At 47.8% G+C, this 15586-nt stretch overlaps 1 protein-coding gene across 2 annotated transcripts; it reads right to left on the reverse strand.

The window, feature by feature from the left end:
* Nucleotides 1-261: 261 nt before the first annotated feature.
* Nucleotides 262-6822, reverse strand: smyd1a (SET and MYND domain containing 1a). 2 transcript variants are annotated; one of them, XM_063464532.1, is made up of 10 exons: nt 6686-6822; nt 5125-5301; nt 4129-4342; nt 3906-4036; nt 3587-3625; nt 2131-2317; nt 1962-2054; nt 1688-1851; nt 518-686; nt 262-437 (listed from the first exon to the last, which is right to left on the reverse strand). In XM_063464532.1, the coding sequence occupies exons 1-10, from the start codon at nt 6820-6822 to the stop codon at nt 345-347; spliced, it is 1404 nt and encodes a 467-aa protein (XP_063320602.1). In that variant the 3' UTR covers nt 262-344. The 2 variants fall into 2 exon arrangements, with proteins under 2 accessions (XP_063320602.1, XP_063320603.1); XM_063464533.1 differs by lacking the exon at nt 3587-3625.
* Nucleotides 6823-15586: the final 8764 nt, after the last annotated feature.

Below are 15586 nucleotides of genomic sequence, written 5' to 3' on the forward strand. Positions count from 1 at the left end.
TGAGTTCAGCCACTGGTTTTAGATCTTTGGGCATCGGGGAAGACTGTAAGACTGTATTTCAACAAGAAGCAGGAGTGTCAACTTTGTACTTGCTCAGCGAGCTGTGTAGATGCATTACTCAGGCAGATAAAATTTACACTGAATGATAAACAATAATGATGCCTGTAGTTACAGCACATGTATCTCCACTTTTATTGTACATACATGCAGCATATTGCATTACAAGCTGCAGCTTTGCAATCAGATCTCTGCTCAGGGGCTGTTTGCAGAGCTTTAGGGGACTCGGTATGTACATGTCAGTGGACAGTTAAGATGGGAGCATCAGCGGTGAAGGTTTCTGGTGTTCAGTGCTTCAGTGCAGCGTCCCTCATGGTTTGGTACGCAGCCTTGTTCTGCTTAAACATCTTCAGCTCCAGCTCGGTCTGTGTGCGCATCCCCTAAAGCACAAAAAAGTGAAATCAATGAATTTACAATTTACTATAGAACTTAAAGACCAAACATGTGAGTGCAGTGTGACCTCCAGGTCTTTGGTGATGGCGTGGTTGGGTCCATGGGTGACCATCAGGATGCGGTAGGCCTGACAGATCAGGCTGTGGCCCTCCTCGATCTGCCCTGCATGCCAGTGGGTGACACCTGCCCGCATAATGGCCATACCCAGCTGGGCGTTATTGGGGTGGTACAAGTTCCTGTTTCCAAAAGCAAAGGGGGTGAAAGTCATCCAAAATCGACATTTTAGATGCTTTACATACACACTCTAAAGCAATGAGTATATATTATAAATTATTTATTCATTATTTGTAGATTTATTTTATATTAACTCTCAGCTCCAGCAGGATTACAGGCCAGGTTGAAGTAGTGTGTCTCAAGCATTAATTTAAAAGGCGCTGATGTTTAGGCAGATCTGTTATGAAGTGATGGACTGTTTCAAAGCTCAGAAGCAGCAGATAAAAAGCGTTAGAACCTAGCCTTTGTTTGCAACCATTTGAGTTGTACTTCTCCACATCGAAAGAGGCAGTTGAGGCAGTTTTGGTATCTGACTAGTATGCCACCTGGACGCAATCTAAGTGAAGTGTAGGACACATCCTACCAGGATAAGGTCCTGGGGCAAACCCAGTATACACCAGAGATATTATTTACTTTTTCCTCAGTCTACACCAGCCTCCATGTTCAAGTTACTAACATAGCAACCACACAGCATGATGCTACCACCACCATGCTTTACTATAGGGACAGTTTTACCAGATTACAGGCAGGAACTGATTTTTTACCTCAAAACTGTATTTTTTGCCTCATCAGGTCTAATAGTCTGGGTCTTTCCAGCTGTTCTAACAGAAGGGCCCTATTAATGAAGTATTACTGAGATGGCTATCCCTAATCTCTTCAGAGGAAGCTTTGTTGGAATAACCAGTTCATCTTTGCTCCCCAATCAAGACCTCAGATAGTCACTTTCTCTATGAAGAGTCCTGGTGGTTCCAAACTTCTTCCATTTCACACATGGTTTTAGACCCTAGCTCCCATGCATGACCTACCAAAGTTTAATTATGGAGGTCTGCAGAGAGTTAAGCAGACATCAGGACTCCTAAATGTGCTGTTCTGGTCTGCCTCATGGAAGCGCTTCCATACTGGCCTCACTTCTCAAACCTGGCGGCTATGTTGATCTGATACGGAGTCTATTATCAGCACTAACCTGTATCCCTCCACCATACTGTGGGCGTAGTCTGCTGCCTTGGCGAAGGACCGCTGGTATGACAGGACCTCGCTGGCGATGCTGAGCACTCGCAGCTTGTACAGGTTAGTGTCTGCCAGGACATTCTCCTGCTTCTGCAGACACTCATAACACAACTTCAGCACCTGAAAGAGGAAAGGAGAGATGCTGACTAGACTGAAGGAGTTAACGAAAGCATGGCAACAGTCATCAAGAGAGGGTTAGGTGGAAAGAAGCTGACAAGGGCGTGGTGTACCTCACTGTAATCTCCCTCAATGCGTGACTTCTCAATCTTCTCCAAAGACTCCTTACTGAAGACTGTTACCTCCTTTACCTTATCCGCAGATGGCTGAGAGAAAGAGAGAAAAGTCGAGGTAATAAACTGAAAATACACTTTAAAAACAGTCTAATGTTTGCCCTCGCACTTTGCTGTCTGCAACTGCTGTCATCAGGTCATCCTTGATGTGCTTGCTGCAGTGCTCACAGGTGCAGTCAAAGTGGAAACGCTCCTTCAGCTTCTTCTGGCGGTCAGCCGAAAGGTTCAGGAAGTCCACGTAGCTCACGGTCAGCTCTTCCCCCTCAGGGATTTTCCCCAGAGCCCGTAGCTCAATCCTGGGACAGAGAAGGACCGGATGGTGTAGGTTTCTCAGTCATCCAGGTCATGGTAGTCTAAGGTGCTTGGAAAGAAAGTGACTGGACTTCTTTAAGTTTGGTGAAGACATTTCACCTCTCATTCAAAAGGCTTCTCCAGTTCTAAAACCACATGGTGTAGAGTCTCAGTAAACCCCAGTGAGGGTTTACGATGGTTATCAACCATCTTAAGGGAAACTCTGAGGACATCACGATGCATGTAAATTGTTTTACAGTGGAGGAAACTGGACTTTGTTACCTATCTAAATATCTTGAATCCTGGAAGTCGATTAGTCCATGTTCACTATGATCTCTGCATACAAGTGTACTTTTAGAGATATGGGGCAGGTTGATCTCTTGTTTATAATCATTATGATAAGAGAGGTACTATCGTCACCCAGGAAAAGACCAAAACCAGCTATGAGTGTCTCTCAGAAGTGTACTTTTTTATATCTAACAAGCGTCTACGAGCATTTTCTTCCTCTTAAGCTTACATGAATGACCAACCTATTGGGTGATTTGTTGCCATTTACTGCTTTATCTCTTGGTTTTGATGCTTTGACACATCACAGGATAACTTGCAGGTTTAGCAGTTCAATTGAATTTTATTTAGATAGTGCCAGATTACAACAACAGCCTCAAGGTGCTTAGAATTGTAAGGTAAAAACCTAATGCAGCCCTGAGACTGGTGATGTTTTGGCTACTGTTTGGATACACTATATTTGAACTAAAGTGGATATTTAGCTATATGCAACCTTAGTGGTTAACAGCCTTAGGTAGATCCTGTAGTTACTGTGTTATTAAACTGAAAACTTAAAAAATGCAAAAGTTCTTGTGGAAAAGCAGTTCACGTCTAAGAACCTCTTTTAGTGCAACCAAACCTGCACAGATGCTATGAAGAGGAAACTATCCACAGAGATCAAAACTGATTTTCTACCAGGCTGTAAACATGTTTATTTCTGCTGTGAAGTTGTATATTTTAACATTAGGGGTCTATGGGGACTTGTGCACTTCTCGAGGGAGCCTCCAGTGGACACCACAGGAACTGCAACTCTAACCTCAACTTTGGGTGTTTTTAAGTCTAATATTTGTGTTTTTTTCCCCAGCCTCACAGGAGAAACAGAAAGATAATAAAACTGTGTATGTAGCACTCTGCGTTATAGCTGGAATAAACACTGGTGTGTGTGTCTGTGTGTTCTCACTAAAGCCAGTCATATGTCGGAACGAGTGGTGAACGTCTGGAAAACATACCTCCTCTGAGAGTGGAGAGCAGAGCTCACAGCTGACTGGCTGCAAAGAAAAGAGAGAGTCAGACGTTTATACGCTGCACTCTGTTTAAAGTAAAGCATCGGTGTGGTCCACTAAATCTGCCAGACTCTGGCTTTATTACTGTACTTTACTTCCCTAATATATGCCTCCATATATATCTGTAAATTAAGTCGTCACAAGCACAAAAGACACATAATCTACAACTTCTTAGTGTTAGGAGGATAAAATTCTGCGTGCTTTCATTAAGATTTTTTCAAATTGAAGTGTTTTTTTATGAAATGACCCTGAGAGGTTCACGTACTTCCCGTGGTTGAGGATGACGGTGCAGTTAGGCCAGCAGTCATGGTTGACCAGGCACAGGTTGGGAAAAAGACCCACACCCACAGCCTGCAGCCCTCTTTGGTCACTCAGGGTGAATCCATTACACTTGATCTGCAAGAACAGACACAGATGGCAGGGAGGGTAAGAAGAGGCAGAGGCAGGGCTAGGATGTTGGATTTGGTGATTAATGATGAAACACTAACAATGCCAAAGATGTGTGAGATATAGTCGACAGAGTGCTGCCTCGTCCCGTAAGACCAGTACTGAAGGAACTTGTGCACGTCAGCCCGGAGCTGCTTAAAGTCTTCGGCGGCCAGGTCGGCCACATGCTCCTGCAGTTGGTCAACGGAGATCAGCTGACTGTCAGAAGCGATGCCCGTGTCCTTGTGCATACGCCACAGCACACGAGCTGCCAAGCTGTCGCAGGAAGAAACAGGAAATTGAAGGTTCATTCATCCATGTCCAAGATTCCTGGGAATATCAGCCAGATTATAGTCCAGGACAATAAACCTGGCAGGAAACGCATGATGTAGTGCAATGGTTTCAGGTATAACTAGGATTTTGTTGTCGATACACAATTCTAAAACAATCATGTGACACAAACCCCCAGCCTGGCTGATTTATTAGCCTCAGAGCCTGGAAGTTCAACCCACTGATCATGACAGCAGCAAAGGCTTTAACCAGGTCCCCAATGACCCATTTAGCCTTTGGTTAAGCTTTTTAGTTTGGTTGGTCCACCTAATTTGGAACACCCCAATTGAACCTCACCCCAAAAGAAACTTTACCTATTTAGCACGTGGCTAAAACAAAATCCAATGCCAATCTTAGCTTTAGATGAGTCACAGGTAATTTGGGGATAACAGATAAATGGGATTGCTGGTAGTAACCAAATACAAAACAAGATTGAGCACATTTGGACAAACCTTGCACTATCACATTTAACATCACTTCTGGTATTAATAAATCTTAGTTTAAGCGCGCTCTCTGGTACTTTGCGGCCTGTAAACAGCTCTTAACTGCCGGGAATGTGTGAAGTCTGCAAGCGTTCACGGGGGGTGAAAATCTGTCTTTTCATACAAAGTTTATTTCCCTTCTCTTCTACAAACTTTATTTATCCAGGAAGCAAAAACGTTTCAGATGTCAGCACATTTTTCGATGGTGGGAAAACCCAGAGGTCTCTGTCATGCACATTTTCTTACCGAATATTCTCACTGGGAGCGCTGCCAAGCTTCTTGATGGCGCCACACTCCTGCTTGTGCTCGTTCCAGCACGCGGTCTGGCAGGTTCGGTCGCAGTAGTGGGCAAACTTGCACTGAGCGCAGCGGTGCAGATTGGCCTGATAGCGGAAGCAGCTGTGGCACACCTGGGTGGCCAAACTGAAAGAGAAACACAGACAGGTTATAGGTAAAATCACAGAGATGAGGAGTGCTCCTATGCTCAGAGAATAATGAAAGTATGTAGCTGTTTTTCTAGTTTCCCTGATTCTCATTTCTTTATCATTCTTTAAACCTCACAGAAGTTTGCAGGTCTGTGTGTAAACTGTTTATTCAGCCCTCTGTGCCGGTCCAAAACAACACCAAGCAGCCTTGTTAATGCCTCTCACCACTTACAGCGTCCTTAGTCTCTTTGTAGTTTTGGACAGCTCCCGCCTTACACTGTGCAGAAACACTCAGTGCATGCCTGCTTCGGTGAGCTGCTGTCTTGCAGATACGAGCTCTTATAAGGCTGTAACACTAACACTGCTACCAGATCTGTGTCTGGTATTCTAGCACATCAACAAACCAGTGTTTCCTTTAATACCAGCTGATTTTAGCCATCAGCAAATCATTACTAACCAAAGCAAACATGTAGAAAGCTCAAAAAAATCAGGAATCAGCTCCCGCCTGATCCTGAGATCCAATAACTTCAGTTCATTTAACGAAGGCATAAAAATTTTTACCTTCTTGTATGAAATTACAGTTACAGGCCCTCATCATAATATATCATAGTTTCAATAAAGATCAAAGATTTCATGTCCTCATAGAGGAACAGAAAAAACAAACTGGTTCTCTGGATGTTTGTTTTCCAATAATTTGCTGGATAAATCTTCAAAACAATGAAATGTTTTCTTTTTTACCTACATTTGGACACAAGACTCATTTTCTATGTCAAAAGGTCAACTGTCAACTCTGGCGCCAAAAAAACAAAACCAAGCTTGAACGACTTTAAACTCAGATGGCTGCAGCTTATTCAAACCACTGAAACCAGCAAAGCAGACCACATCAATCCAGTTCCTAATGACGTCGCACTGGCCTCCTGTGTGTCCCAGTTTGACTTTTGCTGCGTTGTCAAACATCCATCCCTCTCAGATTTTCGGGGACAGGTCTGTTTTCTGTCTCCAGAGGCCAAACTAAACAGTGAGAATCAACCTGCAGATCACTGCATACCTGAAACCAACCACCACAAAATGTGCTTTTTTTTGTTCCATATGTGACGCTAAAAGGCGTTACACTCTTAAATCTGATCTTATATTAATAAAACCTGAACGTTAAACCTTGTAAAGGTGTCATAATCCTTTCTGCTGGAGCCTCCTCACATTGGATCCAGAACTATGTCACGCTCAGGTTCACATGACACCTCAATGGCCTTCGTGTTGCTGATGTCATAGAATTCAGAGGTCTAGAAGGAAGGTCACGACCCTGAGATGGTGACCAACGCCCACAGTCTGAGTACACCTGAGACGTGTTCATGCAAAACCCAGAACGACCAGGAGACCCGTACCTGTCGAAGACCACAGCTGCAAAGCTGGGCTCGGAGAAGATCACTTCCCCCGTGTTGAGCTCTTTGGCGGCCCTCAAGCCTCGACCTTTGCTCCCGGCATCAAACAGCTCGGCTCGTTCCATGTTCCCTACAGTCATTGTGCTGGGCAAACAAAACACAGAGGAGACAGTGAGGAAGGAGAAAGCAGTCGAGGGCGGGACAGGCTGAGGGAGTGCAGGACTCTCACTAACATTCGGGTGCCCTCTCTCTCTCTCCTCTTAGGCCGACCCCTGCAAAGGCCAAAAATAACCCTGAAGGGGTTGAACCACCTCAGCAGAGCGGTAAGAGAGGGAGGGAGGTGACGGAGGTATGAGGTGGTGCATGTGGGTACCGAGGTAGGTGTCGTCCCCTTGTTTGGGTCGGTTCCCCCGGTGGTATTTTGGTCCGGGGCAGCTGTGGCTGTCTGTCAGAGGCACATGACAGGAAACAGATTCAGTGACTTTATCTTTGCTTTTTACAGTAGAGTGGAGGTGACCGCATTCAGTTTACACCCATTAACACATAAAAGAAGATTTTAAAAGTCTCATAAATAGAAATAAAGTCACTTTAGTGTTAATTTTCATTGGAAAAAAGACAGAAATACAAAGCCATGCTTCATATTTGAAACAATAAATAGGTGAGTTCCTGACTACAAAATTCCTGTTTTAAAGTCACACCATCCACAAAGTGATGAGTCTGAAATAACTGCTGGCCCAATAACCAATAAAGTGTATATCAGTCATGCTGACTGGTAACATGTGCAAATAAAAGAATTAAAAGATTCAGGACAAGTAGCGAAGAGGCAGAGCCAATGAGAAAGTGAATCCAGGTAAAATAAAAGAACGCAGCCCTCGTTAGTGTGGACAGGTGTGAGGTGTTTCATGCTGTGGATCCTACACGCTCAGCACCAGTATGAGGAAAACCTGTATAAATGTCACGGTTCTGGGTCCGTTGGACCCAGTATTTTGAGTTTAGTATGTTTGGGTTTATATTTGAATGATGGATTGTTTTCTTGTTGTGCTGGTGTTGATGATTATGATGATGTCTAGTATTAGAGTTTCATGTTTCTGTTTATCATTGTTTTTAGGAATTGTGGTCTCACTTATTGTTTGGGGTTCATGTATTACTTTCTGTCCGCCTCTCTGTGTTGAGTCCGTGTCTTTGAGTTGTGTTTCTTGTTTCCTGTTTTATTGTGAAAGTCTTTGTCTTATGTTAGTGTGTCTAGCTTCGCTCCCCCGTCCTCGTTAGCCCTGATCTCTCCCAGCTGTGTCTCCCTTCTGTTGCCCATTCCCTCATTACTGCCCTGTGTATTTAAGCCCTGTGTTTTCCTCAACCCGGTGTCGCGTCGTACCCTCAGATGTTGCCTGTGTGTTTCCGTGTCAGTGTTTCACTAGTTTCATGTTAGTACCACTGCTCAGTTTATGTTTTGTTTTCTGCCAGCGAATAAAGCTGAGGTTTTTGAGTTTCAAGTCAGTGTATGAGTGCTGCATTTGGATCCACCTCTTCATCCACCAGCACACAGAGCCCTGACAGAATGACGCGACCAGTATGGATCCAGCAGACTCACGCTTCACCTCTGAGGGAGAGAAACTCGCGCAGCTATGGGATTACTGTTGGAGGATAATCCACGCCGCGAGCCCCTACAAGAGGCAGCTGGAGGTAGTGTTTTTTGATAATTTTTTGTCGTCCACTGCCTCCACCGTCAGTTTTCTGAACATAAATGGACTTAAGCAAATAATAACAGCTCTAAAAGCGAGGCTAGCCTTCGAACTGTTTGGCATGGGCGGTCCAGGAATGGACGATTCAGCTACCCTCCTGGAGGCCCTCACCACGTGGAGTTCTCAACGTCAGCGGCAGTTTTTGCCAAGATTTATCGCCAAATCGTTTGATCCACCATTAAAGAAGAAATGCAACCCTAGCCATCACCACCCAACCACACTTCCCTTTTCTCCTGTAGTACGGACTGGTGTAGCTTTCATTTCCACACCTTCAGCTCAGCAGCCACCTGTAGCTCAGTGTCCAGTGTTCCCTGCTCAGCAGCCACCTGTAGCTCAGTGTCCAGTGCTCCCTGCTCAGCAGCCACCTGTAGCTCAGTGTCCAGTGTTCCCTGCTCAGCAGCCACCTGTAGCTCGGTGTCCAGTGTTCCCTGCTCAGCAGCCACCTGTAGCTCGGTGTCCAGTGTTCCCTGCTCAGCAGCCACCTGTAGCTCGGTGTCCAGTGTTCCCTGCTCAGCAGCCACCTGTAGCTCGGTGTCCAGTGTTCCCTGCTCAGCAGCCACCTGTAGCTCGGTGTCCAGTGTTCCCTGCTCAGCAGCCACCTGTAGCTCGGTGTCCAGTGTTCCCTGCTCAGCAGCCACCGGTAGCTCGGTGTCCAGTGTTCCCTGCTCAGCAGCCACCGGTAGCTCGGTGTCCAGTGTTCCCTGCTCAGCAGCCACCGGTAGCTCGGTGTCCAGTGTTCCCTGCTCAGCAGCCACCGGTAGCTCGGTGTCCAGTGTTCCCTGCTCAGCAGCCACCGGTAGCTCGGTGTCCAGTGTTCCCTGCTCAGCAGCCACCGGTAGCTCGGTGTCCAGTGTTCCCTGCTCAGCAGCCACCGGTAGCTCGGTGTCCAGTGTTCCCTGCTCAGCAGCCACCGGTAGCTCGGTGTCCAGTGTTCCCTGCTCAGCAGCCACCGGTAGCTCGGTGTCCAGTGTTCCCTGCTCAGCAGCCACCGGTAGCTCGGTGTCCAGTGTTCCCTGCTCAGCAGCCACCGGTAGCTCGGTGTCCAGTGTTCCCTGCTCAGCAGCCACCGGTAGCTCGGTGTCCAGTGTTCCCTGCTCAGCAGCCACCGGTAGCTCGGTGTCCAGTGTTCCCTGCTCAGCAGCCACCGGTAGCTCGGTGTCCAGTGTTCCCTGCTCAGCAGCCACCGGTAGCTCGGTGTCCAGTGTTCCCTGCTCAGCAGCCACCGGTAGCTCGGTGTCCAGTGTTCCCTGCTCAGCAGCCACCGGTAGCTCGGTGTCCAGTGTTCCCTGCTCAGCAGCCACCGGTAGCTCGGTGTCCAGTGTTCCCTGCTCAGCAGCCACCGGTAGCTCGGTGTCCAGTGTTCCCTGCTCAGCAGCCACCGGTTGCTCGGTCTCCACCTCCACCACATTCAGCTCCGCTACCCATAGCTCAGTCCATAACCCAGTCAGTAGCTCAGTTAGTGGAGGAATCATTAGCTTTGTCAACTGCTCGGTCAGCCACTCATCTTCACCCTCAGCCAGGGGTCCCAATTGCCTCTGGCCCTGCATCTGCTCTAGCTGGAGGGCCCGAGGAGCCCGTCCAGCCTCAAGTGTCGTCAGCTGGGGGTTCGGGAGAACCCAGCCAGCATCCTGCCTCGTCGGCTGGAGGGCCGGAGTCGCCCAGCCAGCCTTATGCCACATCTGCTGGTGGGTCCGAGGAGCCCACCCAGCACCACACCTCTTTAGCTGAGGGTCCTGGAGGACCCAGACAGCACATCCTCCCGTCTGCTGGCGGTCTGGGGAGGGCTGTTCAGCCGTCACCCACATCATCATCATCATCGCCGCCTGCAGCATCATCATCATCGCCGCCTGCAGCATCATCATCATCGCCGCCTGCAGCATCATCATCATCGCCGCCTGCAGCATCATCATCATCGCCGCCTGCAGCATCATCATCATCATCGCCGCCTGCAGCATCATCATCATCATCGCCGCCTGCAGCATCATCATCATCATCGCCGCCTGCAGCATCATCATCATCATCGCCGCCTGCATCATCATCATCATCATCGCCGCCTGCAGCATCATCATCATCATCGCCGCCTGCAGCATCATCATCATCATCGCCGCCTGCAGCATCATCATCATCATCGCCGCCTGCAGCATCATCATCATCATCGCCGCCTGCAGCATCATCATCATCATCGCCGCCTGCAGCATCATCATCATCATCGCCGCCTGCAGCATCATCATCATCATCGCCGCCTGCAGCATCATCATCATCATCGCCGCCTGCAGCATCATCATCATCATCGCCGCCTGCAGCATCATCATCATCATCGCCGCCTGCAGCATCATCATCATCATCGCCGCCTGCAGCATCATCATCATCATCGCCGCCTGCAGCATCATCATCATCATCGCCGCCTGCAGCATCATCATCATCATCATCGCCGCCTGCAGCATCATCATCATCATCATCGCCGCCTGCAGCATCATCATCATCATCATCGCCGCCTGCAGCATCATCATCATCATCATCGCCGCCTGCAGCATCATCATCATCATCATCGCCGCCTGCAGCATCATCATCATCATCATCGCCGCCTGCAGCATCATCATCATCATCATCGCCGCCTGCAGCATCATCATCATCATCGCCGCCTGCAGCGGCCGCGGCTTCATCCACGCCTGCAGCGGCCGCGGCTTCATCCACGCCTGCAGCGGCCGCGGCTTCATCCACGCCTGCAGCGGCCGCGGCTTCATCCACGCCTGCAGCGGCCGCGGCTTCATCCACGCCTGCAGCGGCCGCGGCTTCATCCACGCCTGCAGCGGCCGCGGCTTCATCCACGCCTGCAGCGGCCGCGGCTTCATCCACGCCTGCAGCGGCCGCGGCTTCATCCACGCCTGCAGCGGCCGCGGCTTCATCCACGCCTGCAGCGGCCGCGGCTTCATCCACGCCTGCAGCGGCCGCGGCTTCATCCACGCCTGCAGCGGCCGCGGCTTCATCCACGCCTGCAGCGGCCGCGGCTTCATCCACGCCTGCAGCGGCCGCGGCTTCATCCACGCCTGCAGCGGCCGCAGCGCTGCCCTCTGGTTCCGCGGCCGCCCCGCCCTCTGTGTCTTCGTCCGCGCCGTCATGGGACCCGGTCCGTCCTGTTCCGCTTCGCCTCTGCCGGCCGCTTTCCAGGCCTCTAATTGGGCGTCATGGCCATCGCGGTCGGCCTCCTGGGAGGGATCGTCGCCGCTGCTGGCATCGCAGCCGACCTCCGGATCTGCTCAGTGGCCGCCACTGCCTTCCACGTGGCCGGCCCCCAGAACTGTTTGCCCGTCGCCGCCGTTGCCGTGTGCACGGTCGGCCACCAGAACTGTTTGCCCCTCGCCGCCGTTGCCGTGTGCACGGTCGGCCACCAGAACTGTTTGCCCGTTGCCGTGTGCATGGCCGACCCCCTGACCTGTTTTGGTTCCTGTATGGCCGACCTCCGGGTCGACCCCCTGAACTGTTTGTGGACTCTTGTTGAGCTCTTGTTTGGTTTTTGGTTTTGATGTGTTTTCCTGTGTTGTTTGGACTCTTGTGCTCCTTGTTTTTTGTTTGGTTTCTGTCCCTCCTTCCTGGACCCCCTCCGCCCGCCCTGGTTTGGTGCTCATGTTTCGTTCTGGTTTTTTTTTTTTTTTTTTTTTTTTGTTTATGGCTGTCGGGAGCCAGCCCTTAGAGGGGGGGTACTGTCACGGTTCTGGGTCCGTTGGACCCAGTATTTTGAGTTTAGTATGTTTGGGTTTATATTTGAATGATGGATTGTTTTCTTGTTGTGCTGGTGTTGATGATTATGATGATGTCTAGTATTAGAGTTTCATGTTTCTGTTTATCATTGTTTTTAGGAATTGTGGTCTCACTTATTGTTTGGGGTTCATGTATTACTTTCTGTCCGCCTCTCTGTGTTGAGTCCGTGTCTTTGAGTTGTGTTTCTTGTTTCCTGTTTTATTGTGAAAGTCTTTGTCTTATGTTAGTGTGTCTAGCTTCGCTCCCCCGTCCTCGTTAGCCCTGATCTCTCCCAGCTGTGTCTCCCTTCTGTTGCCCATTCCCTCATTACTGCCCTGTGTATTTAAGCCCTGTGTTTTCCTCAACCCGGTGTCGCGTCGTACCCTCAGATGTTGCCTGTGTGTTTCCGTGTCAGTGTTTCACTAGTTTCATGTTAGTACCACTGCTCAGTTTATGTTTTGTTTTCTGCCAGCGAATAAAGCTGAGGTTTTTGAGTTTCAAGTCAGTGTATGAGTCCTGCATTTGGATCCACCTCTTCATCCACCAGCACACAGAGCCCTGACAATAAATGATATTTCCAGTAAATGTACATTGGTTACAGGCTGTGATTAAGGTCCTTAAAACAATACTAATATGTGGTATAGCCTGAACAACCTGATCTGACCTGATTAAATGGTTTGTAAATCTAAATAAGTAAAGAAGAGACGAGAGAAACACCATTCATCTGTGCTGTGAGTATCATTGTGCAGAGTTTATCCACCAAAGGGCACTCTTCAACATCCCTGTTAGCAACACAGTTTGAGGATTTGTTCCAGTTTCTTCATTGACCCTCCCATCGGCAGAGCTCCGGAGAATCTTGTGAGTACCGATTTATTCAGTCTTTCTTTGCTTTATTTTCATGAAATAATGGTGAAAAACAGTTAAATTATATTATTTCAGACTCACACGAGGCTCTCTGAGCTAACCCATGTATTTTCTTTCTGTGACTGTGTGAATCAGTGATTTCACAAAGTTTAGCTAACACCCGGGCGGAGGATTTAAAGTCGGTACACAGTGTTGGTCGGTGTTGCGTTAACCGAGCATCGTTCACGCTGTACATCCGGTGACTTATTCCACTGTGAGTTTAACAGTTTCGAGCCGAAATTACTTAAATGAGACAAGAGGATGATCCAGCTCATCATCATAACATCTGTGCTCGCTGCATGCCATCACACTGTATAAAACACCTGATTCAACAAATGAAGACTTTGATGAAAGAGTAAGCAGATTACTAAAAACTGACTGTCACATTCTCTCACTGCTTTAAAAACAAACATATTGAGTTAGTAAATGCAGTGATTAAAGAATCTATCTCATACTCATGCCTAATTTTAGAAGGAGCATTTAACATCTGGGAGGGCCCCCACTGGGAGGGCCCCCATTGGGACCCTCTCCTAGAAGCCTCCAAAGAGGTCCAGGTCATCGGTCCCCAGGGCTGCAGAGCCCAGAGGAGGTGGATGCCTCAGAGGGTTTGTTACACCAGCTACACCAACCAAAAAGAAATGGTTTCTTTCTGCAGTCTGATCAGCTTCCACTCTCTTTAATTCAAACATCAAGCTCTTCATGAACTAAAACATTTACTTCTCTTTCATTCAGCCTCTCACTACAACCACATCCAGCTCCTACCACGTTGTCACAGGAGGAGCTGCTGGAGGTCTCACAAGGCCTGGATCAGCTTGCGGAGGTGCCATCTCCTGCTGCTACTCCTCACAAGGCTCCCCCTCCATCTTTGGTGGCTCCTCCACCATAACCGAGCAGTTCCTGGCCTCGTCCAACCTGAGCCCTGGTTTCCACTGCCAGACCAGATGAGGTGAGCCAAAGGTGTTTAGTCTTCACGTGGGTTTGATCAAGCCTGCTGCGTACACAGGTCGAGGATATAATGAAATTTTCACCTTTAAGCTGCTCTGTCCTCACAGTATAAATGACATTCATACTTTGAGATCTACGTGTGATGAGTTACAGAGAACTGATCGGGGTGGAGTAGCTGTAGCAGCAGCAGGCATCAAGCTCAAGGATGTCAGCTGACGTTCTGGACGAGGGGACCGAGCCACCGTCATCACCTCCAATTCTTCCCCCCCTTCCGATGCAGACGGTGGGTCAGCTGGAACGCGCAGAGATGACCTGATGCTGCCGTCTGCATTGGCTTACTCTAACCCTACTCACCCACCCCTGCTGCTTGTCACGTGTTTCCATGGTGTTATGGTGTGAAGATTCGTGTGCTTTTGTGCTGAGGAGTTTTTGTTTTCTGTTCTCATACTGATCCCCAATCAGGAGCTCAGTCTGAGCAGAGTTCTCTTTTTTCTCCTCCACTGCCCTTTTGTGTTGTACATTTCATTGTTCTTCTTCACGCTACCTGTTCTGACCCGTCTCCCCAATGTGAAGTTTGTGTAATGTATGTATGGTTGGAAGGGGTCCAATTTTGCTGCAGGCAACTGCAAGTCACAAATAAAGGCTTCATCAAATCAAATCAAATCATTGACATGGATATCACCAGCACAGTGACATGTCTCCAGACTCCTTTTTTAAAAAAGAAATAACTATTTGGCATCTTTGTTTACAGTTATTTCCATCACGGTGATAAGAAAGAATTTATTAGTCCCAGAAATTCACTTTGTTACAGCAGCAAAGTAGAAAGGGAAGGAATAAATCAATAGATGCGGCATACCTAAGAAGAATAATAACAATAATGCAAAAACAGAAGAAAATATAAAATATACAGGGTAGAAGAAATATTTAGACATGCATGTAAACAACAAGACAAGCTCAACAGGTCAAACAGTGCAAACATGATTTCATTACAATTACACCTGATTTGATAACAGAGTTCACTACTGTGTGATTTCAGCTCAGACAGATTTTAAAGATGTTCACAGTCATATGATGGAGTTCAATTAGAAACATCAGTGTCAGTGATGGAGGTCTTTACACTCCACCACACATTTCAGATATTCAGTCACACTGAGGAGTCGGTCCGTGGCCTCCATGTCAGGAGGAAACACTGCAGAATGAGAAGGACATTTTCTACAGGTTAGCTCAGGCCTCTGAGGAGAGTCAGGCCGAGCGTGAACGAGTCCATAAAGAACTAAACATAACAAATGTTACAGAAATCTGCTTTATGTTAATGAAAGAAAAATATATCTGATCTTTAAGTCATGAAATATCAAAGTTAGTCTCATAACAAAGAGTGATGTGGAGAAAACTACCCGACAACAAAGAGCAGAATATTCAGATATCTGAACTTTGATCAGTCTGATTCACACCTCTAGTTACTTCATACATTTCAACACAAATAAGTTGAAATAAAGTTCCTGTTGTCATCATCAATTTATTATATTAACGTGATGTTAATATCACTTAGCTATGCTTAGCACTCAGAACCAGCTGCTAG

This window comes from Pelmatolapia mariae, linkage group LG20 (genome assembly GCF_036321145.2).
Source record: "Pelmatolapia mariae isolate MD_Pm_ZW linkage group LG20, Pm_UMD_F_2, whole genome shotgun sequence".
Lineage (NCBI taxonomy): Eukaryota > Metazoa > Chordata > Actinopteri > Cichliformes > Cichlidae > Pelmatolapia > Pelmatolapia mariae.

Bases quoted from the DNA above. Each gene is read 5' to 3' on its own strand.
- smyd1a (XM_063464532.1), bottom strand. From the start codon at position 6,822: ATGACTGTAGGGAACATGGAACGAGCCGAGCTGTTTGATGCCGGGAGC. The intron at 4,343-5,124 runs GTAAGAAAATGT...TTCCTGCGACAG, and splicing joins GCTCCCAGTGAGAATATTCG to CTTGGCAGCTCGTGTGCTGT. The intron at 1,852-1,961 runs GTACACCACGCC...TTCCTCTTTCAG, and splicing joins TTGAGGGAGATTACAGTGAG to GTGCTGAAGTTGTGTTATGA.